The 25161-nt window shown below is 39.7% G+C and overlaps 1 protein-coding gene across 5 annotated transcripts in view; it reads right to left on the reverse strand.

The window, feature by feature from the left end:
- The window catches only part of RIT2 (Ras like without CAAX 2), a 376246-nt gene that overhangs the window by 256212 nt on the left and 94873 nt on the right, over positions 1-25161 (reverse strand). For 2 of the 5 annotated variants that reach the window (XM_053664291.1, XM_037133538.2), the window contains exon 2: positions 21804-21838. The exons of the other annotated variants lie outside the window; for them this stretch is intronic. Coding sequence is in view for 1 of the 2 variants with exons in the window: in XM_037133538.2 (XP_036989433.2) it covers positions 21804-21838 (35 nt within the window). In the remaining variant the exon portion in view is untranslated. The remainder of the gene's footprint in view (positions 1-21803; positions 21839-25161) is intronic. 5 annotated transcript variants of the gene reach the window in all.

A 25161-nucleotide genomic window follows, 5' to 3' on the forward strand; every position in this document is an offset into this window, starting at 1 on the left:
CAGATTTTCAGGGCTAAGATTTCTCCTGAGGCTTATATAACTATACAGAATTGTGTAAAGGAAATAAAACATCCCTCTTGAAGACAAATGGAAAGAAGTTCTTCAAATCCTCAGGAAATTACAGCCATAATGTTACAGTGAAAAACAAAGCAATCAATTAGCCAGCTGGTCATCAACTGCAGCTAGGAGGAAATGCTGGTCAGAAGGACATTAGAGATTTGTCCCTCTTTGCTACTTTCTTCCACAAATCTTTCCCTTCTCAGAATATCTGCCACACATCGAATCTGCTTATTCTGAGTCTTATTTGCTCAGGTTTTTGCAACTTCCCAGGTCTCACAAGGTAATTAACAATTAATCTCTTAATAAAATTGATATAATAGGTAAACAAAAGAAGCAGAAACTCTTTTCATATCCACTTATTCCCTCCCTCAGCATTGATTAAGCGCCTGCTAGGACTTCAAACTGTGGAGAGAAAGGAGAATGAAGTGTGGCGCTTCCCCCCCAGGCTCTCTACGCACCCCACCCCCTCTTCTCTCTCTCCTATGCTACCCACCTATCCCTTTGGGTAGGGTGGCGTCACCATAGAGAGGCAGGTGGGGAGATGTAAGTAAAGTGGGCCAAATACGTGGTGATGAGAGGAGATTTGATTCTGGGTGTGAAACACACAATACAACACACCGGTGATGTATGATAGAGTTGTACATTTTAAACCTGTATAATATTATTAACCAATGTCAGTCTAATAAATGTAATTTAAACATTTAAAAAATAATGAATAGTGATGAAGCATAATCTGGAAAAACCAAGCATAAAAATCACCACCTCAATAAAAGAGATGTAAAGGAAAAGAATGATGGAATAAATTGCTATTTCTACCTAGAATTGTAACTTAGGCACAGGACCCTCCAATGGCTACACTCCAGCTGTGAGGAGGAAGGGGGAGCATCAAATAACTGAAAGAATCAAAGGTCCCCATCTTCCAAGTCAGACGACTGCCTGATGTCCTGTTGCTTAGTGCCCATCCTGGTGGACCTAGTGAAGGTTCCTTCCATTTGTATATGTATTTTGAAGCAAAAATGAGGTCATGCTCTATGTAGCTTTATAAATTACTATTTTAAGCTAATAATTTTGTCTTTCCCCTTCAGTAAGTGCCTATTTTATCTAAAATTTCGCCTCTATTCATATCTCCCCAATGGTCCCTAAAATGTCCTTCATTGCTCATTTGTCTAAACTGGATCCCCTCCAAATGTATTGCCCTTCACTGCTCTGTACCTTCAGGGTTTTTTTTCAAGACACAGTACCAACAGGTGTCTTAAATAGTTCATCATTCTCAGTTTTGTGGTTGGTCTTTAAAGCCAAATATATCATGTTTTTGATATCATACTTGGATAATATCTGAGTATATATAATTTTATTTTATTATTTTATTTAATTATTGTTCAAGTACAGTTTTCTGTCTTTAACTCCCATCCCAGCCCACGCCCCCCCAGTGCTCCCCACCTCCCTCCCCTTTCCACCCTTGTTAGTTGGTGTCCATGTGTCCTTTATACTTGTTCCTGTGAATCCTTCCCCTTTTCCCCTGAAATTCTCTCCCCTCTCTTCTCTGGTCCCTGTCTAATATATAATTTTAAATAAATAGCTCTGCCTCTTTTATTTCTGATATGGCCATCATTGCCAATAAAAAAGACATTCTTCTGCACCAGTCTCTGTATGACAGAAACAAGAAAGTATTAGTTTGTCCTCTCATGAAGAGCTACGAACAGAGGTTGTAGGTACAACAGTTTGCTGGCATTTTCTTTTTCTGTGTCAAGGATAAATTTCTAGACCAAAAAATTGACTCATCTATAAATGTTAATGTTTACTTAGTTCAGAAATTAAAGCAGGCTTAGATATAGCCCATCCTGATCATACTCAATATATACATATATTTTTTAAAGACTGTTTTTAATAGAAAATTAAATTGAATCCAGTCTAAAGGCACACAACTTAAAACATGCAGTTCCTGTAGACTTTGCTTAAATATGTTACTTGTTTCTCAGCCTAAATATACCTGCATATTATTTTCAACATAATTTATTCGTAATTGGAATTGTGGTTTCAACCATCATTCAAAATGGTTGCCATTTTGTCTCTTGCCACGGAGTTTCATTCTGCCCCTCCCTCTTTGTCTGAGAACTCCGTCAGCCCCATCAAATGAGCAGAAATGCTCTAACTTTTTTTTAAAACTGCACCGTTAGACAAAGAGGAAAGGGCTTTTAGAAGATGATTGAATTTTGTATGAATCCAAAGCTCATTTTCTTCTGGCTGTAGTGAATAAAAGAATATTTGCAAAATCAATCCAGTGATACTGGGTATCATTTTTTATCATTTTAACATGGGGAGCTGATCCGATAGGAACAGGCTGAGACAGAGGACAATTAAACACAGGTCTGGCTTTGGAGTATTGTTGGTATTCTTAGGAAGGTTCCTTTCTGTGATAATATCTAACTGCTATTCAATTTCCTCTGCTTTATAATGTGTGGTACTCACAGCTGCACATTATTTGGATTCTGAGAATATATTATTTTTTCCTTCTAAAGAAGAGCTTAAAATAGGAGTGAAACTTGGATATATAAGATAGTAGCAGAAACAGGGAAGTCCTTAAAATGTGTTGACTGATTTCTGCAGTTTGTTAAGTGCTAATGAGCTGCATAGCTATACCCTTTTTCAATGCTAAGTATTTGCTGAGCATCTACTATGGCTATGCTTGGGATATAGCTGCAGTGAATAGAACAGAAAAAAAAAACCTTCCCACACAATTTATATTCTAAGTAGGAGTGTGTGTTGGGGAAAGAGAGGAGGGTTGATAAGAAGCAGGCAGTAAGGAAGAACAAAAAGTACAATATGAATTATGTTGGATTGTGGTAAGTACTAATGGAGGCCTCAAGTATATACAGGGGTTGGGGATGGGGCAGTTGCTAGGGACTGTCTCATAGGAAAGGTAGCATTTAATTAAAGCCCTGCAGGAAGGAAGGGAACAAGCCCTGTAGATATTTGGAGGACTCTTCCTAGATTGTAGTCCGAAGGAGACGGGATACTCCTGTAACCAGAATGGGCTGGGCATAAGTATATTGTTAAGGGAATTTATACTGTAGACTCTGAGTCCTTCTTGCTGCCTCCCAGAGTAACTAGACATCACAGGCAGGCTCAGCTAGATTCTATCCCCCCCTTTCTTTAGTCATAAAAATTATTATAACCAATTGAGTGCCTAATACTTGTCAGGCAGCTCAAGTTTTTTATATGTAGTGTTGATGGTAAACTTCTCATCAATTCCCCAAAACAACCCATGGCATCTTACTTACCCAGAGAGGGCACTGAAATCTGTACTCAGCAAGTGAACAGAGAGCCCAATAATCCAGGTGCAAAGCCAGGTGTCTGTCTGCCTACATTCCATGAACCACTGACCACTTTGCCATGCAAATATGCACATGTCCTGAAATGCATGCATGGCCATTTGCACATATAGGACAAAAATGTTTGCCTGGCTGGTGTGGCTCAGTGGATTGAGTGCTTGCCTCCAAACCAAACGGTTGCCAGTTCGATTCCTACTCAGGACACATGCCTGGGTTGCAGGCCAAGACCCTGGTGGCGGTGTGTGAGAACCAACCACACACTAACATTTCTCTGCCTTTCTCCCTTCCTTCCACTCACTCTAAAAATAAAATATAAATAAAAATATTTTTAAAAATTTAAAAATTATATAAAATTAAAAAGCCTTTGTTAGGACACTCAACTTTCAAAATAACTTTACATTTATTTCTCATTTGTGTCTCATAACCACCTCATGGTGTCAATAAATGAGAGCTATCCTTACCTTCTAATTGAAGATATATAGGACCAGGATTGTAAGAATATTTTTTTCAAAGTTGCACGGCTAATAATGAATGGTAACTGTTTTTGAATCCTGCTCTTTGATGATGAACCTATAATGCTTTTCACTATGTCAGTAACTTCAGTACTAAAGTTTCAGAAAACATATGCGTAACTGAATCACTAATATATTGTTTCCATACTTAAAACCTTATAATATATATGTATGTAAAAAAGTCCCCATGAGAATTTTAGCAACATGCAGACCCATGAACACACACACACCAGACACATATATTTTATAATAAATAGTAAAGATACCCAACTCCTGTGACATTAATTTTTACATACAAACTACTTTTTTACCTATTTAATACTTTGTGCTCAACAGTTTTAAACACAAAGTACTAAATAGGTAAACTGATTTACTTTGGACCAAGAAAATATGAGAAATACCATATTAATGATAAAAATGATGATCCTTGGAGCAGCTAATACTTACTGCACACAGAATATGTGTGGATGAGGATGAAGGCAGACCACACTTAAATATGCTCCAGGCACACTGAGGCAGGACAGTTAGAGCAGGAAACAAAGATCTCAAACTCTACCCTCCCCTTTTCTGCCTTGGCTGCAACATTGTGGACACTACTGTTGACGACCACCTGATCCCCTGCTTGCTTTCCCTTCCCAATTTCCTGTGGTTAAGACAAAGAAAAAACCGTCTCAGCCAGATTCAGCAGCCATAGTGACTTACAAGTGACCAGCAGGGCTATTATAATGTCATTATAATAAATTTACATCGCAGGTTTTGAACCACTCCCACCTCAAGTCACTATGACAGTTTCAGGAGAATCTAAAAAGAAATCACTATCTGCAGGGGAGGGATGAGGGCAAACACATCATTAGTCACCCCACCGGCGTCAGAAGATGAGAACCTCCCTGTCCCTTGCCCCTTGCCCCTTGCCCCTTGCCTACCTTGAACAAAAACCTCTACCCAGACCCCCATCAGGGTGTCTTGCTCTCCAAGTTCACCTGCACTCCCTGCTTGAGTGTGTAATTTTACTTTCAATAAATGCACTGTGCTTTGCTGAATCTTCTGTCTCACCCTAGAATTCTTTCTTGTGCAGTGGCAAGGACCTGGACCCACTATCGGGCTGAGGCCTCCCTGGGTGCCCTCTGTCAACACCACCTATGAACTTTGGAGACTGCTTTTCAACCAGGGGTGTCTGCTTCTAGAGCTGTATTACTGCCCACGGAGCAGTCCCGCCTCCTGCAATCAACACCATGGTTTCCTCCCTCCCAGGGCGCCTTCTATTATGACACAGAAGGGTTCGTTTTGCCTCAAGATAACAATATAGAAAATTTAACAGCTTCTTTTTTAGAAGCTGAATCCAAAATCTTTAATCAAATCTGGTGTAACCTATAATTTATGTTTTTTTTGTTTGTTTGTTTGTTTGTTTTCAGAAACACTGTCAGAGCAAATGTGGGTATGGGATGGCAAAGAAAAGAAAACCTATAAGAATACTTTCTATAGGTAGCTATTGAGAAGGCAACATTCTGCTTGTACATATACAGATGTTTATTATAGAATCTTATCACTGAAGTGTCCATCTTCAGGTAACTAGTAACACGCAGTTCAGAAATGGCCAAAGCATTTCTTTGAACACTTCTCTCTGGGACACGTTGTTGTCAGACAGCTTCTATCCCAAGCAAATACTTTTGCTTGTTGAATTAAGACTGGCCCCCTGTAACCTGACACTCTGTTTTATCAGTATTACACTTGGAGTGAGAACACTGCATTGTCAGGAGACTCAAGTTGTAGTCCAGTGTTGAACACCAACTGCCTTTCCAACTGTGGTCGTTCATGTGACACCGTTCGGATTTCAATAGTCACATGAGCATCGCAGCATGGCCTCGTTTACCTGAGAGTCCCCGTCACAACCCTGACAACTGCGATGCCAACCACCCTGTCATCGTGTCTATTTTCATTGCCGCACAAAGTCTCTGTGTCCACAGCCTGTGTTGTCTGTACTAGACTGCATCACAGATGAGAACAATGGTGTCTGGGGCAGGCAGTGCATCGCATTTGTTCTAGAACACTGGCTTTTTAAACTGATGCTACGTTTCAGTTTTCTGTGTAAGGTGAGACAAGGTTACCTAGATGGACTTCTTATCAGTGAGTGCAGCCCAGTGTTGCCAACACGCCCACGAATTTGTGTCTTTCAAACAGACATTTCTTGCGTCTTCCAAATATATTCACTTCCTACAGAGGGCCAACGAATGAGGAACATTCTGTTTCAAAGTGTTTGGAGTCTGTAATTACGGTTCCATCGGGCTCACTCTAGGACCCACCTGCAGAGAACAGAGTCCCTTCCCTCCTTGAATTTCAGAGCGTTTGTCAAATTAGAAGTAAAAGAAAGACCCCTGAGCTGTAATGCACTAGCTCACTCGGCAAAATTGCCTTCTGTCATGTTCCTGGGTCCTGTTACTACAAAACTAACTGTCCTCACAAGTGAGGAAGTACACTAGTAGACACTGGTTTCATCCAAATGCTGTCTAATTTCCATCTTTAAGAATAAGCAATTCGAGGGAACTGACGTTTCAAGGCCTTAAAATTCACTTATTATTCACCACACTCAGTTCTTACCTTTCTATTTATTTATTATGAACAAAGCTTTCTGTGGCCTCATTGACTTTGGGCCACCAACCTTTACTCAGTTGCTAATCTGTGGCGGAGCAGCCCCGCCACCCCGTGAGAGAACACACGAACATCGCCTAATTCCTAACCTGGCCTCTGCAAACACAAGGTGTATTATTTTCATGCCACGCACGAGAAGAACGGGGTCCACAGAGGGAAGGTCTAAGTCAGTGATTTTCAACCAGTGCGCCACAAGAATTTTTAAAACATGACTGTTTAGTCAGGGGCGCTGACCTCTTTTCCCTTCAATTGTCAAGTATAAGAAAGTGACAACAGCCAATACAACAATAGCTCTCTGGTGTGAATAAACCAAAATTAAAACTACTTTTGTCAGATCAGCAGAAAACATCTTTTTGATGTGCTGCAGGAATTTCAGTAATTAGTTTTATGTGAGCCCTGAGATGAAGAAGGTTAAAAATCACTTGTCTAAGTGTTTTGCCCAAGGCCACACACCAAGTAAGTGACAGCTGTGAGAGCTAAACCCAGAACTTTCTTATTCCCACACTCTCCTGTCTTCTATCTATTGCTTCTGCACCTCACCACTGAGTAGGGCTTTTGTGGAGTGTTGGGATGTTTGCTCACCAAGACTCAGCCATCCAGCCCAGAGCAATGCCAGATGAAACGCCAAAATACTCTGCCTACCTACTTCCCTGCCTCCCTGGCCCTACTCTCTCCTTCTCCTGCTTTGGTTTTCTGCCATTCGATTGAGAGCAATAGCATTAATGTTAAAGCACTCATTTTGTTTTCAAAAGCCATGATATGCTTATTTCAGTGATACTCACAAAAAGCAAGGTTGGGAGGGAAACTCCCAAGTTACTGCAGCGGAAACCAACACAGCAGTTCAGTGACTGCTGAATATCACTCGCCACCTGCACTGATTCTAAGCACAGGACTGTTGCTCCCATCATGCCCCGTGTACAGTCCTAGGGTTTCTTTTTCTTACGGAAGATGACCACATAATTTATTATCCAAACCAGGGCACTTTTGAGAATGGAAGAGGCTTCTGGTAGTGATTACACCAGAACCACGGTAATAAACCTGGATTCCTGGATGAAACTGAGTAGATGGTCACCTTAGTCTTCCTGAACATGTAGTTCTCTTTAAAAAAGCCATGGTACTTAATAGCAAATTGCCAGAAGTTCCAGTGGCATGTGATGAGCCCTGTTATGTAACAAAAGTGATCCAGTGTTCTCTGTAATTGACAGAATAATCATTATATTTAGGTCTATTAATGGGTGTGTACAAACACTGCCAGAGGCTGAGAACACACAGTAGGATGCCCGAGACTCACTAAGAACACCGTGCAGTATCCGGTGCATTGCTGTGGCAAGGAAGAGGGAAAAGAAGCCACACTCAGAGGCCATTCAAAGGCAATCTCGGAAAACGACAGGATTAAGCAGGGACCAACGAGAAGCTACATCTCCCTTCAGAGCAGGGACTACACACTGTTTGTCTTTGCTTCCCAGCAGGTGACACACCTGTCCAGAGCAGGTCATGAAATATTTCATAGGTGAAAAGAAAATGCCACCCAAAAGTAATCACTGTAACACCTGGATATGTTTAAATGTCTGCTATAAATAGTAGCACACCATCCATACTGTGTCCCAGGCACTATTCACTATTCTGAGTCTATAGATATTTAAAATATTCACTACCTAACACTATTCAAAACAGCTGTATGAAGCATCTAAACACCTATTTCTCTCTTTAAACCCCAAACAATTGTGAGTTTACCTTCTTAGTCCTACCCAACAGGGGTGGTGAAGTTCTTTCTTCTATTTTTAGAGTATATTTATTCAAGTAATATTAGGACTGAAAACCACACATGACTGAATTCCAAAAATACCCTTCATTAGATGTCTCTCTTGTATCATCTTCACCTCTTAGTTTCAGCTAAGTCTGAGGTAGTTTGTCTAACTGCCCCAATAGTACATGGAAAATTTGCAATCATTGCATAGTATTTGTTCATTTTTTTATTATTCTTGCCATGAAGTTGCTGCAGTTGTTTGGTGGTCCTTGCTGTGGTAGTTAGTGCTGGGGACCAGCTGCTACTCTTCTGCTGGCCAGGCTAAACACTGCTCTGTGGATAGACACAGAGGAGTTCCAGGGGAGGGGCCACAAGTACGGAGGAAGTCAGGGAAGAGACCTAACAATGTATTGTTTGACACAACAATGCATTGTGCCGGTGACACTGACAACTATAGTATCTATTTTTTGGAAACAAAACAAGTGAAGCCCTGGCTGGTGTAGCTCAGTGGATTGAGCACGGGCCTGCGAACCAGACAATCGCGGTTCGATTCCCAGTCAGGGCACATGCCTGGGTTGCAGACCAGTTCCCTGCAGGCCAATTCCCAGCAGGGGATGCATGAAAGGCAACCATACATTGATGTTTCTCTCCCTCTCTCCTTCCCTTCCCCTCTAAAGATAAATAAATAAAATCTTTAAAAAAAAAAAAGAAAATGTGTCTTAAGAAAAAAAAAAACAAGTGAAAATGATATGAGAGCTACATCTAGAAGTCAAAGTTTACCTAAAATTATACACACTTAATCTGTTGTGTCTTAATAATTGTGTTGTGTCCATTTTAGTACTCATGTCTAGGAACAGTTACACAGCTAATAGCCAATAATCAGAGGGGTTGAGGTCTAGTTCAAGTCCTGCCACATAATTGCTACACAGTCTCCAAAACTGTTAACAGTATCTCCCATTCATCACCTTTGAAATAGGCATATACCATATTTTACTGGTTCTTAGAGAAACTGTAAGAACAGAGGAGAAACTCTGAGGACTTTCAAATATTATTAAAGGGTTATTTGGTCATTACTTGCTAGAGACACTTTGCAGCTTTCCAGTGTTTTTAAAAGGATGATATATTTCAGTGTTCATATGCTTCTAATAAATTTAATTTTATATGTAGGCAGTATAATCAGAGTAGTTTATTAGAAAACTGAAAGTGCATGGAGGGTTACCCATTCCCTGTATCACATGAATATAGGAGGTGGACATATCTGGATGTCTCTGTTACATAATTTTTTTCTCATAGGAAAAGAACTGGTGGAAATGAGGGAAATAATAGAAACAGAATAGAAGGAAATATACAAAGTCACAGCAAATTAGTCTATTATAACTCACTTCATGATTTTCATTAACAACCAGTAGCAAAAAATCAGAATGAATTATTCATTAAATTTGTCCACAGATATTTTCTTGAACTTGGACTTTGATGAGCACAGTGCATTTGGTCAAAATTATTTCTCGCCATTTTCATAGTCCCCATTCCACTTTCCTCGGATCATTATCAAACAGCTGAATCCCTAGTAACCGACAAAGGGGGACATGATCTCCTTCATGTAATACATTTCCTGCCAAAGTAATGTAAGGAGACATGTATGGAAGTGTTGACTGTGAGGAAAAAATACAAAATAAAAGGTTTTTTAATTTATTATTAGGAGAAAGTATAGAATGAAGGTTTGTTGAAAATACAGTGAGCTAAAAGTTAATTTATATTTCTCCAGGTAATTAAATCAAATTCTTCCACCTAAACTTAAAAGTAAGCAAAGAGAATGAGTTTCTTTCATTCTTTCTTCTAACTTGTGTAAACTGAACATTAGCTCTGTTGATGGCAATAACCTCTGTGCTGTGATACAGCATGAATACAATACAACTGTCGCCCCAAAGTGTTTGCACCTTAATTCATGGGGGAGGGGTGAAACCTTTCAGTACACTAGACTGCACATGAAAATCTTGAGATGCAGGCAAGTTACATTTCTGTGTTTGGGGTTTTTTTTTCACCAAAAAGTATGATTATCTTGGCACTTATATCGTGAATTTGCTCTGGGTGTTACACCAAATGAGGGTGTTAAACTGTTGAGGGAATAAAGTGCTGAATAAGGCAGCCTCTTCCATAGCCCTGTTTTTGAAACCCCTTCCTGTGGTAAACGTGGCCTTACGTACAAGGTCATGATTATCTTCATTGATCCCTTCTCCTGCGACCAGGATGTGAGTCTGTTTCCTGGGAGCCACGTGTGCCCCTGAGCCCTCCACCTTAAACTGGATTATTCTCCGGAAATTAAAACAAAATTGGCTGTTCAGTTACACTGCAGGAAGACGGGCTACAAACAAAATTGTATTATATGCACCAAAGACAAAGATGACCTTTGGATTATCTGCTACTTAGGATTCTGAATGCTCTTGGTCCCATCCCTACCTGAGGTAATTAAGAGAGGATATCATCTGTTTTATTTAACCTTTACTTCTCTAGCGATATTTTAAAAATCCTCTGATGAGCCCATTTGCCCTTGGATCTTAGCTATACACAGCTATGCATTAGTCACATAGATCTAAGTAAAGTAATTCCAAGCACTGAAATAATTTCAAGCACTGATATCCTGATGCCTTCATCATTCACGTGCATCACTGTTGTAGACCACTCTGCCTGATTTTAGGAATTGTATCTCTACCCCTTGTGGCTAAGGGTGAGAGATGACCTTTGGAATGCCAGCCGCAGGAGACAAAGCCTGTCTCTAGTAGCAAACGCTGCCTCAGTTCCTCTCCCTGCCCCCAAAGCTTGGTCAAAGTCAGTGATGGGTAAAGACCCCTCACAGAGGGCGGGGCAACCTAAGCCAGACTCCATCACCTGGGAGACCTTCATGGAAGGACTCAGGGGGTGCAACAAAGAGCAATGGACTCTCACCCTCCCTTTTGTCAAGGCCCGAGTCCCCATGTTCTCTGGGAGAAGTACTTCCTGGCTCTAATCCCCTTAAGCCTGAATGCCTGTTGGAGAGAGGTGCAGCTCCTTGCCTTGCTAGAGCATGCCCTGGGGAAAAATCTGGCATCACAAAGACTTCCTGATAGACCTGTGAAATCTGCTCTGCTAAGAGTGCTTTCATTCATATGTTAAGGGTCCGAGAGGAAATGGGTATGTCTCCCAAAGTTTCTGCAACTCTCTTCCTGACAGATACTCAGACTTTGAAGCCCTCAGACCTCTTTGAAATGTACTGTTTGATCCTTGCTGCCCTGTTTTCCTGTGTATTACAACCCAATAAAAGGCTATGGAGGAGGGCACTCGGGGCCTTTTTCTCCTTGGAGAAACTGGCCACAACCTACTCCTCCTCCCCAAACAGATCTCATCATGTCTCGGCCATATTTATTCATTCATGCCTGTCTGTGGCACCAGAGGGGCTTGCAGAGAGGTCGCCCCCACACATCACTTCATTAAAGAAATGTAATGACAGTCATGGTTGGAACGGGTTACAAAACTCTTCTGTCTATGGCATCACATCTACACACACTATTGAATATGGTCCCACTTTCCCAGCTCCTAGGCTCTCGATCACCTTTGCAAAATTGTTAGAGTGCACAGAAAGAGGCTCTCTGCTGTAAAGGAGCCTGTGCAGCAACCCCACCCAAGAAACACTCTCTTTCAGCAAGGGCTTCTTGGAGAGATCCTTTAATCCCCCAAATTGAGGCTTTTAGAGTCAGAAGACTCAGGCTCCAACTGATTCTAAAACCCACAATCCAAGCTTTGCTTCTTCTTTTTTATAATGGAGAATCCAACCTCCCTCCCCAGTTTGCAGTGTTATGAGGTTTGAATGAGATGCCTTAAGATACTCTATACTCTAAAAATGCTCTTATGCTCTGAAAAATTAACAAAAATCAAGGGTGTTGATTTCACATGAAAATGGTAGAATACACTGTCACTGAATATTGAGCGTACATAGAAGCTTGTGAGATGTAAATATAATCTCAAGATTAACTGTAGTTATGTATGCTGGGAGCATTCTAGATATCTTCAGTCAGTCCTCCTTCAGGGGAAGGACCACTGTGAGTGCAAACCCAGAGGGTCGGAGTTCCGAATGCAAGCTTCCTGTTGACTTATAAGCACAGAGGTTCAGCATGCAGGCAACACTTCTGTCTCCAGTTTCTTATTTTCAAGTACATGCCCCAGAAATGAGAGCCAGCAAGACAGTACTATAACACTGCAAACAATATAGGTATTATTAAAGCAAGGAATCATGGCTGGAAATTAGATCTTAGGATAGGTCTCTTATTTTGCCTCTGCATTAGGCCAGTTGGCAATGATCAGAGGAAGTTTCAGTCTTGATGTTACTAAAAGGAAATTTAAATGATGTAATTTTTCATAATCAAATATTCTTACACAATGACTATAACTTAAAAGATTAAAATTACAGTGCGACCTCACTCACACTTACTAGCTTGCTTCAGAAACAGAGAAACTTCTTGAGGAATCATGTCAGTAAATGGGAGAATTCCTTTAAGAGCTGGGAAACATCTCAAATTAAACTAATTTGGTGCTTCCATTGTTTAAATGAGAGAACCGAGCCCCAGAGAGGTGAAGGTCACTGTAGTGTTGCCATTAAATTGTGTCACTGTCAATCAAGGAAAAATCCTCATCTCCCGGAGACCACAAGAGTCTCCAGTAGCTCACTCTCCATTAACAACGGTAAAACTTAACAAGAGGCTTTCATTGTGAAGATAAAAATGTGCTGCTCTGATTTTCTGTGGCCATAAATCACCCTTACTGTGGCTATATCTCAGGGACATGTGTTTTTTAAAAAGGGTATTACTATCAACAATATATTGTACAGACGTTTCTTTTCTACTTTACCCTTCATCACTGTGTCTGGTAACTGAGGAGCACTGGGCACTGTTTCTAAGAAGCAGTCATGTTCAAGCATGTAACAAGGGAATACGGAATGAATATCCTGAGTACCTGCAGGTGACAGGAACTGTCAGCATGGAGAAGTGATAGCTCCAAAGAAATCGGTTCTGTGGTAGGTCAGGGAAAAACATAGGAAAAAAAGAGTCTTGTGTGTGCAAAAGGTAACCACAGCACTTCGGTTAAGGGGGGATTTAGGGGTCAGAGATACCTGTGGAAACTGGTAAAGATCACGCAAGTCGCTGTGGGGTCCAGTTATCACCTCAGTAATGACACTGCCTCTTGGAAAACTAGAATTTACTTTCATTGCACAATCTTTGTTTTTAGAGTATATTAGAGACGATGCCAGATGAGCTATCAAGCTTTGAACTACATAGGAAATGATGTATATGTAGAGCAAAGTTGAAAATGGAAGCCAGGATGGGAGGAGAGTGTGGTACGGGCAAGATGTGAGGGAGGGGGCAGACTTTCAGTTATCAAAAAATAATTTTAAGGCAACATTTCAAAATTCAAAAATAATGAAAAAATCTATCAAAATCATTATTAGTGGTTTTTCATTTTGCCTCCAGGTCCTCTATGGCTCACGATGACTCTGATGGAAGACACAATGGGTTGAGAAAGCCAGAGAAAAATTGAGTGATTATGAATTTTTACAGCATTGAATATCAGAGGAGAGGGATTACAGAGGATCAGAATTCACAGAATTTTGGCTGGAGCCGGATGTGAAATACCAGCATATAGATCAGCTTCAGATTTACCCTCTTTTGCTTTCAGTCATTTCTTATGGTGTATCAGTGGTCATATACTGTGCAGTATATTTTCTCTTCAGCTGCTTCTTTATAGCACTATGAATTTTTAATTATTCTGAGTTGAATGTCATTACAGGGACTAAGGAAGACATTCAAGACAAAGGGGTTTGATGCCGCAAAATGATATAGCATTTTGCATTGAAAATATATTTGGGGAAGCTGTTAACCACGTCTGGCTTGCTTCTTGTTTGTACAGAACTTTACAATTAACTAATATATTAATGTAGATATTATAGAATGGCACAGGGAGAGATAACTTCAGGAAATGAGACATAAAAATGAGTTAAAATATCAGACATAAATTAACAAGTGTTTTTCCCATCAATTAGAAAAACTGAGGTGGCAAATCCAGTTTGAAAACATGGACAAATATACAAATACATTTAAAACTTACTACTTAGGAGCACGTTTATTTAAATCACCTTTTCATATGCAAAAAAGTAAACTTCATTTTAAATTCAATGTAATCATTTTATCTAAACCAAATGGCACAAGGGAGATTGTATCTCTAATATCCATCTACAAATTTATCTGCAGTATAACTTCATGCCCTGGCTGATTTGGTAAATTAAGTAGTACTTCAGAAATGAAGATTTTAAGCATCTCACTCAATTGGCATGATGATTTGATTGAACAAGATATTTAACCTTATTATTTCTGAAAAAAATATATATGAGGAGTTTAAACATTATCTAATATGCTGCTTTTCCTTAAACTAAGATTAAAGGTGAGACATTTAAAATCAGGGGATGTTTGGCCCCTCAACTCTGCTGAGAGATTCTGGCTTATAAGGGCACATTGAATAATCCTATACAACAACATCTACATTAAAACTTGGCAGAGGTATCAATAATCAGGAAAAAGTCTCTTACAGACTATGTGTTCAAGAGACGAAATGACCAGAGCAGGGAAAGTATTGCACGCTGGAGTAAAAGATGGAAGGAGAGGAATGAATATACACACTAATTTATCAACAAATGTTTCCTTAGGGTCTGTGAGAAGGTTTAGGAAAGGGCATTTTCTAATGAAGATAGCTAATGTTAGCACCAGCAAAATACACATAGAATGGAATGGAACTACACAATTTGGCTTATTTGAATTTCCATGGCCTGTTTGTTAGTAATTCATAGAACAGAACCAGGGATTATGCTTCCCTTTGTCAAGGCCATTAACACCGTGCCCTGAGATTTAGAAAAGTGACAGGCCCCCAAAATCCAAATATGAATCCACATTTTCAAAAAGAGCGAAGAGCGTTCACAATAGCACAGAAGAATTGTGTTGATTATTTTATAACATGTCAATTGCTGTTCAAGTGACAATATAGATTCCTATTCCCATGCCACAGACACATGCTGCCATGGATATGTTACGCGCATTGTATGTTTAAAGACTGATGGAAAGATAGTCTTGCCTTTATGCATTTCTTTCACTAGCCTATAATAACATCTAAAATGGTTTGAAAATCGTGTTAGTTCTTAGGTGATTAAAGATATTTAATAAAACAGCTAAAATACCCATTATGTTGAGTGGTGGGGTGCAAGGTTGCTTCTTTTATTATTTTCTTGACCTCCTCATTGTGTATAGTTTTATACGTATCCAGTATTTCATACTGAAAAATATTTTAAAAATAATAAAATCCCAGGGAAATTTCTTAACATAATTCACAAAATCTTTTATGTCACATACAATTGTCACATACACAATTGCTTGAATAAGTACATTATATGTTAAATGTGAAGTTCTTTGGAAGGTATGGTGCTAAAGATAATATCTAATGGACCGAGAAAGGAAGGTAATGGAGGAATGAAAAGAAATGGGGAAAGAATTTGAAAACCAGTTTCATGCCCAGTAAGAGATGTGTCTTTGTTCCTATTCAAAGGTTTTTAGCTCTTGTTAGAGTTAGAAGAAGCTCATTTGAACTAAAAAATACATGAGGATCTAGTATGTGCTTAGCTTTGACTATTCTTGGAGGGAAAGAAAACAGTATGGTACAGAGAAATGATTCCCAAATACTGCTGCACAATATATGTGTAATCATATGGGGAACTTTGAAAACACCTCAGAGGTCAGGCTGTTCCCAAGTATAAGCCAGATCTCTGGGGATAAGACCTAGGTATCAGAATTTAAAAAAACTCTCTCAGGAGATTTCAATATGCATTTAAATGTGTGGCTCTCACACTTAAGCTTACATAATAATACCAAAACATCTTTTAAAATGAGAATTCTTGGTCCCAGACTCAGTGTATCTGATTCTGCATATCTGTGGTGGGGCCTGAGAATTTGCATGTCTAACAGGTACCCGCATGCTGCAGCAGCTAAGAACCAGGACCATACTTTGAGAACTATTGGTATAGAGTATGCAAGACTAGACTTTAACTTAAGGGAGTGTATATTATAATGAAGAGCTAGGACACACACAAAGAAGGTTAAATATATAAATCAAAATGAATGGTATAGATAGTAGAAGCTAGAAATATTGAGAGGAAGAATAAATTACTCTGGGTGTGGAGAGTCACCTCATGACTCCTGAAAAATAAATGGAATTTAAATAGGCAGAGAAAATTTCAGAAGGTCAATGTCACTGGAAGGTCTTTGAATAGGACTACTTATGCAAAAGTTAGGCAGCGTTGCATAAGGTTTGTCTGGGAGACAGTAGGCTCCACTGGCTGGAGTGAAGGATCTGTGCAATGAAACAGTAGTTTGAACTGGGGGAGTCATTTTGGCTGCTGGTGTGGAAGGATCTACATAGAAGTTCGAATTCAAAAACAAAGCCAAAAACAGTTTATCCACCAGGCAGTAGGGAAGTTCTTAAAGACTTGAGAAGTGTCCCTTCCAGGGCTGTTCATTACAATGATCAACCACAACAGGTTTCCAGCCAGACACTAGTGAACTCAATATTACATAAATCAAAACCAAACTCCTGTCTTTCAGAAGGCCATACATCACTTTCAAGAATGAGGCATTTTTAATATTAGCAAATTAAACACAAATTGATATTAAAAACTCCAGATGATTAATCAATAAAGGTAGAAACAGAGGACCTTATTAGTTAGATAGGGACTAGCTGATGTAGCTCAAGTGCTAGCTATAAAATTTGAAAATTAAAAATAATTGCACATGCCAGGAATGATGGAGAGCAACCCGGAGCGATGTAAAAGGTGTAACCTTCCAGGGTAATCTCAAACTGAATGAACTACTAAAGCTACCCTGGGTTCCCTAAACTTTCATTATACATGAGGTTTTTACATATTAAAAAAAAAAGCATAGACAGAAGCTTGCAATGCTGGGAAATGTATTGGAAACTCCTTCCTTGAGTATCCAGAACGATTCCAGGTAGAGGCTCTTTACTGCCACACAGAGAGTTTTCAAAAGTACAGAAACATATCTTTTCCTTTCTGGGAAGGACCAAAGACTAGGAAGTTAGAAACCACCTTTTTCCCTAGAACTAGTAGACAAACGTCTCCCATCAAATATCTCCCTACCACTCCAGGTGATTTGCTTGCAACTGCATGAATATTTTTTTTTCTTTAACCAGAAACTCCAAGTAACAGTCGTTATAGGTAGGGAAGTATATGAGAAATGCTTTTCTGGAAATAAAGAAAAAGGAGCATTTTCTCAGTGTTGGACAAAATGTAGAAAGCATGGTCTTCAGCCTGAATAGGACTAAATAGTGTTGTTGGAAACACATAACAATAGCAATAGTAACAATGTTAACAACAACAGTAGCTACTACTTATACCTGAGTGCCAGGTACTGTTCTAAGTACTTTGTTCTCATGAATTTATTGGAAAGCTACTCACTAATTCATTGCTAGACCATTCTGTTATCATTTCCACTTGACAGATAAGAAACCTGGAATTCAGAGGTGTTGAGTGATGTGCCCAAGATCACAGGATTTGAGTGCTGGTAGCAGAGTCTTTGAACTGTGCTCTTAAGCTCCCTCTCGAGGAAACAAGGAAACAAACCCAGCCGTGGGTGAGCAAACAGTCACGTGAGTATTTGGGTTGAAACAGAGAAACAGGAAGGCGACACCAGGCTGTTGGCACAGGACTGTTGACAGGAGAGGATCACATCAGGAAAGGAGGGGATGAGATTCTGTGGGGATTACATAAGGAGGGGATTTCTGTTCTGGTTCTAGGTGAATTACATAAAGCAAGGTTACGTGGGAAAGAACAGCAGGGAAGTCAACACCCACAAGATCAGCTTTAAAGCTTCAGTAGCTGTAATTTTCCAATTATTTGTCTCTCTTTCCCTTCCTGCCAGAGGTTTCTAAAAGCGGGGGTGGGAGCTAATTCAATGTTATGTTTCTATTACTCAGGACAATGGCTGGGAAGCAAGAGCTCCGTAGGTTGAAGCTTCCTACTAAGTAATGAATGGCTCAGTTTAAAACATTCCAAATAGAGATTTCTAAGATTCTATGATCTATAAATAAGCTTTCATTTGCTCTCTTCCCATTAGAATGTGCAAATGTAAGTTTGAATTTGTGTCTTATGTCTATTAATGTTTCCCTTTCTTACTCAAGTACCAATCTTTTTATTAATAGATATAAGAAGAATAATTTCAAGCATCAAACACCTACTATAAGTACAATACTGGCTTATTTGGATTATTATACTTCATCTTCATATCAGAGCTACAGTTCCATTTGAAAAGATCTGTTTGAAAGGCCTTGAATACAACTGCAATATAAACATCTAGTGATCATAAAATGTGCCTATGCTTTGTCTCTCTACAACATCAAGAGCTATGAACATTTTCTTTTGCTACATAAGATTAAAAAACTAAACTTGTGTGTCTTGTAGAACCAAGAACTTTGCATATAATAACCGCATTTCAGTTGATGAAAAAACCATCCTTCTAAATGCTTGAGCTAACAACCCTCTCCTGCTGATCATTACATCTTTCGGCATTTCTTTCAAAATGTGTCCAGAATCGAATCACTTCTAATCTCTGTTGCTACTCCCTTGAACTTTCAAGTCCCCAGCTAAAGTGGCATTACCCTCCATACTTAGAGATGAAGAAGTTGAGCTTCACAAGATCAGGAAACTCTTTATGTCATGTAGGCACCAGAGACTTGAAAATACAAAACCAGAGACTTTCTCTTTCTGGAAGACTGAGAACAACCAATAACATAATAAATTATCAAAGGTGAAGAATACAGGTGCTACATAAAGAAGAAACATGGAGCAGAAAAAGGGTATAGGAGTATCGGAAAAAGGTAAATGTTTCAATAAAACAGACTGGTCAGGACAGAGATAATTATAGAGGCTATCATCAAGATAACAATAGTGCAATGATTGAAAGAAATAGAATAATTCAAGCATTTACCTGGAGAAAAGTATTCCAGGAAGAGGAAAAGCTGGAACAAAGCCTCCAGAAGAAGAGTATAGAAGTCGGGCATATTTTAGGATTAGCAAGAAAGCTGGTGTTGCCGTAACAGAGGGAGCAAGAGAGGCAATAGGAGGATGACAGAGTGACAGGCCATTGTGAGCGACACAGGGCCTGTGGCAGGGGATGAAGCACAGGAATGACAACATCTACATTTTAGTTTAAAAAGGCCACTCCAGGCCCTCGCTGGTGTAGCTCAGTGGATTGAGCACGGGCCTGCGAACCAAAAGATTGCAGTTCTATTCCCAGTCAGGGCACATGCCTGGGCTGCAGGCCAGTTCCCATCAGGGGATGCACGAAAGGCAACCACGCATTGATGTTTCTCTCCCTCTCTCCTTCCATTCTCCTCTAAAGATAAATAAATAAAATCTTAAAATAATAATAATAATAATAATAATAATAATAATAAAGAATGCTATAAATATAATTAAAAAAATAAAAAGGCCACTCTGGCTGATTTTTGAGAATGAATTGTGGGGGACTATGGTAGAAGCATGGGAAACACTTAAAATCTGAAAATGGGACCCTCTAGATATATAAAGATAAACCAAAGGACCTACCTACGAGTTGAATGTGGAAACATGAGAGGAGAGGAGCAAATGATCAGGCCCAGGTGCCAGGACTGGGCAGCCAGGAAGACCGAGTGGCCAACCCCTGATAAGAGGGGGCTGTAGGAGAACCAGCGTTGGAAAGAAGATCTGTAGTTTATTTTTAGACATTTTTTGTTTTTGTTATTAGTTATTTTAGTGAAGATGTCAATTGGAGAGTTGAATACATGACTGGCGTTTAGGAAGAAAGTCTGGACACACGATATAATGTTCTAAAATATCATAAACATTTTCTCTTGTGAAATTTAGCATACTTTTAGAAGATGCACAATAGAAAACTTTACAATTCTACAGTTTATCACAAAGTAAAGGTGCATGCCACCAATACCCACACTCACATGAAGTCTCCTGCACCCCAGGACCTCCTGCCCTCCCAGTCACTGTGCCTCCCTCCCTCAAAGGTGACGAATACCCCAGATTTTATGGTTCCTTCTACCAATAATACACTATATGTAAATATACTATATATATGTAATAGTCTAACGTGATTGATTCATTCAATCTTATCCTGATGAATATTTACATTTTTTTACGATTTTATTTATTTATCTTTAGAGGGGAAGGGAAGGGGAGAATGAGAGAAATATCAATGTGTGGTTGCCTCTCATGTGTCCCCTGCTGGGAACTGGCCTGCAACCCAGGCATGTGCCCTGACTGGGAATTGAACCATGATCCTTTGGTTTGCAGGCCTGTGCTCAATCCACTGAGCTACACCATCCAGGGCAATATTTACATTTTTAATTTGGGGTTATTAGTAATAATGCTGCTCTGAATAATCTGGCCCTGCCTCTCGTTCTACACTTACATAATTTTTGATGGGAATATGTAGCTAGTGGTAGAATTGCTAGATCACAGGGTCAACTTATGCATTTCTTCAATTTAATACATAGTGCCAACTCATTTTCCATATAAATTGATGGTTGGACCAATTTATATTCCCATTCCTTCCTATTTCACCTCTGGCATTATTAGTCTCTTTAATTTGAACGTTTTTGTGATGTTTCCTTAAGATTTTAATCTGGATATTCTTTAAATTAATTTAATCTAAAGATTTAAAGATACAGCTCTGGCTGGTGTGGCTCAGTTGGTGGAGAGCATCGTCCTGTAAGTGAAAGGTTGCGAGTCTGATCCCTGGTCCGAGCACATACAGGAGGCAACCAATCGATGCTTCTCTCTCGCATCAATGTTCCTCTCTCCCTTTCTCTTTCTAAAAGCAATGAAAAAAAATGTCCTCATAGAGGATAATAAATAAATAAACAAACAAACCTAAGTCCAGCCAAGGTGCTGGATGAAATAATCTAGAAAATTAAAGAATAGCTGAGGTCCAAGAAATGAGCCCTAGGTCCTCCAACATCAAAAGATCAGGAAGAAGAGGAAGGGCCAGCAAAGTCACTTCCTTGTCTTCCAAGTGGCAGAACTGAATTTCAATTTCAATGCATGTCTATCCATCTTCAAACATGCTTGGCTATCTCAGGATTATACTCGAGGAAAAGACAAATAAGCTCAGAGAGACAGATAACTCATGTGCTTGTCACAGTAGAGTATGCTATATAAAAAGATTCCCTCCTTGCTTTTCTGTGATGAAGTGGGTAGGAGACACTTTTTTTAATAGCAGGTATAAAGAAATGGTAGAAGCTGATATTAGCTTGCTGAAGCTCTTACATTATAACAAAGCAAGTAGAAAGGAGTGAGCAGTTAAGCAAAATGGAAAGCAAAAGCTCTTGACACTAGCAAAGAAATTTTTTGCTTTTTTTCATAGTAGCAACACTTACCTATGAAATGGATCTTCCCTTCATTGTAGAGCTTCCTGAAATCACAGAGAAAGTATAATGGCTTGGTTATAAGGTTTCTGTGATTGTCTGCTATTCTCTGGGTTTATCTTCTCCTTCATTTCATTTAATTTTCGAGTGGTACCTCAGTACCCGGCATTAATTCATTCCATAACTCATGGCCAGTGCCGAAACTGACAAGCAGCAAACAAGTAACCAGTGACGAAGCATTATCTCCTGCAGGTGGCGTTGTGACTCATACACGTTCTAGTAAGTGCCATGAGTCCCAAGCAAGTGCAGAGTTGAAACATGTGTTTCCTCATCAAAATGTGGTAAGTGCAGGGTCTGGCAAGTTCTGAAGCTGACAAATACTGGGTTGTGACTGTTTTTCATTGCATTTCATTTTATTTTACTTTTTAATTGAATGTATTGGGGTGACATTGTTTCTCAAAACCATGCAGGTTTCAAGTGTACACATCAACAAAATATCATCTGCACACTTTGTCCTGTGCCCATTGCCCAAAAGCAAAGTGTCTTTCCATCCCTATTTATTTATCCCCCTTTATCTACCTCCACCTACTGTTGTCTGTGTATTATATATAAATGTGTGTTTATATGTGTGTGTGTGTTTGATCTCCTCACCTTCTTTCATCCCCAACCCCTCTCCCCTCTGACAGCTGTCAATCTATTCCATGTATTCATGCCTCTGTTTCTATTTTGTTCCTTAGATTCCACATATAAGTGAGATCATATGATATTTGTCTTTCTGTGACTGGATTATTTCATTTAGCCTAATACTTTCCGGGCCATCCCTTCATTTCAGGATAGAGGCTCAAAGTGACATCGTGACCCAGTATGGTTTTCACCCTGACAGGAGAAACACTTGGAAACTTGGGGTTGCTTCATAATTCAGTTACAATCACAACTGAACTTGAGTTTCCTCTGTGTTAATCAAGAAATAATTTTCTTTCACATATTTATAATCATGTTGAACTCAAAAGCACAGGAGGAAACAAAGTTCTAAGGGATTGTTCATTAAGGTTTTCCAAGAACATTTCATAAACTACTTCTCTCCCCCCAGTCCTGGTGTTCAGTGGAAAATGAACCACAAGTTATTGTCAGGGTCTCATATGTATTTGGCTGCCAGCTGTCCAGCACTTGGGCTTTCAAGGAATTTGCATCACTCCTGAGTCTACAGTATCTATGTGGCAAGAGATCACTTATTTTAAGGAGGCATTTACATTTACTTGTTCTTGCCTATCTGACAAATTTTGGTCCCCAATCTTAATTTGGCCTCTTTGTGTTAATAAGCATCCTAAACATAGGCTGGGCTTACTCATTTTCAGATTCATTGTCATCAAAGACTATTCATGCTGGCATGAGCCTAGGTCCCTGGCAAGTCTCAACCTACCCTATAATCACATACCTGCTAAGTTTCTATCAGTGCCCATTTCTTTTCCTATATCTGTGGCTCTTTGTATCAAAAAATTTAGAATATTGCTTAGTTGTATTTCACTACATATGTGGGATATCTTACTCTCTGCATTTTCTCAAATCATGAAAGAGAAAAAATTGAACTTATAGTTTTGAGAATTTACTACCACAAGTTTCATGGGAAAAAAAGAATATAAAATGAATTTCCTATCCTATAGGACTGTGCAATCAAGATGGGGAGATAAAATACAAAAAGATAGCAAGTTAAATAAAAATGCAAGATTTAAATTACATTATAAGACCACAAACCAGATGATGTAACTCTGAACAGTTACAAAATGAATAATAGTCAGAAAGAATGTTGAGTGTAAGAGGAAGAATGTTAGACTGGAGTAGCCTGGGAAGATATTAAGGAGCAGGAAATACTTGTGCAGAATCTGCAAGGACAGATAAAACTAGACAAATTGAGAGAAAGGAGGAGAGAGCTTACGTTAGAATAATTAATGTGAATATTATAGAAAAGAGTCTTAAGAATTTGAGGGGACTAAAAGAAGAATGAATTATCTGGAAGATAGTTAGTTATGGTAGTTGTCGGTCTTTTTAGGTCAGCGCACAGCTCACACCGAGAGAAGGCAGGAGTCGGAGACACAGAGAGAGACTAGGAGAGACACGCTGTCCGACAAATCATATTACATCAGGGTCCACTTAGATAACATTTCTACATCACCTCATCCTCTGTAACCTCAGTTCTGAATCTTCCCGCCTGTATTTCACCTGACTCCACTGCCACGTGTTTTTAACTCTATTTGAACATCTTACTGACCCCTCCTGGTTCACAAGTTCCTGCCCTCTCTTGTTTGACTCCTCTGTGCCATCCGACACAACACTCCTTCCTGTCTGACAAGCCTCGGGGATACCCCCTTGATGACCAGTGCACAGACAGCCCCACATGTCTCAGACATCAGGAGTCCTGTGAGCTTTGATGTCAGCCTGTTGGCAATGGGCAGGCCCCTGAAGACATTTGAGCAGGAAAAGAAAGAGGCAGAATGGAGCCTCTCGACACCTCTGAGGGTGATGCAGACAGCAGAGAAGAACAGGAGAACGTGAAGCAGGAGGTTAGAAGATGACAGGAGGGGACCAATTAGCGAGTCTTTACAGTTTCAAGTATCAGATATGCTCCTTGCGATTTTAAGTAGATTGTCTGATTTCTTTAATCTAAAGAAATATGTATGTGTGTTGCTTACTATAAGCTTTTCGTGCAACTATTAAACATGACTCTTTCCACTTACGTATAGCAACATTGCTGCAGTGGAGAACAAAGAAAGCATCTAATTATTCAAAATTTATTACAACATGTGTATTAGAGAAATTAATTCCAGCCCTAATTCAAGCACAGGCATGCTCTGTTATAAACTGTAGCTCTTCTAAGCAGACCCATTGTAGCTGTTGTAGCAAAGCCCGTCAATTGTCCCCAAATCCTTTCTCCAGCAGACAGTGGTGTGTGTGTATGTGCCTTTGTGTGTGAATGCCAGGTCTGTTGGAATGAAGAAAAAAATTGCTTACTAGGATAACTAGCAAGCCACCATTATTATTGTCACTGAAATTACCACTCAGGAGCCTAAAGCTGAAACTAATCAATATAAAGATATAAACAGCAAGAGTAGGCATAGAGCAGGTGGATACAACAATGTATTTACAATATGTAACCCAAATCCCATATTCCTAGAACCCATCTGAAAGATCTGTTAGAACCCCAACACCCTACCCAGGTATGCTGCCTTAGGTAGAGGTATGGAAGAAAAGAGAGAGGGGAGGGGAGGGGAGGGGAGGGGAGGGGAGGGGAGGGGGGAGGGGAGGGGAGGGGAGGGGAGGGGAGGGGAGGGGAGGGGGGGGAGGGGAGGGGAGGGGGAGGGGGGGGAGGGGAGGG

This window comes from Artibeus jamaicensis, unplaced genomic scaffold, assembly GCF_021234435.1.
Source record: "Artibeus jamaicensis isolate MK-2021 breed Jamaican fruit bat unplaced genomic scaffold, CSHL_Jam_final contig_354, whole genome shotgun sequence".
NCBI lineage: Eukaryota > Metazoa > Chordata > Mammalia > Chiroptera > Phyllostomidae > Artibeus > Artibeus jamaicensis.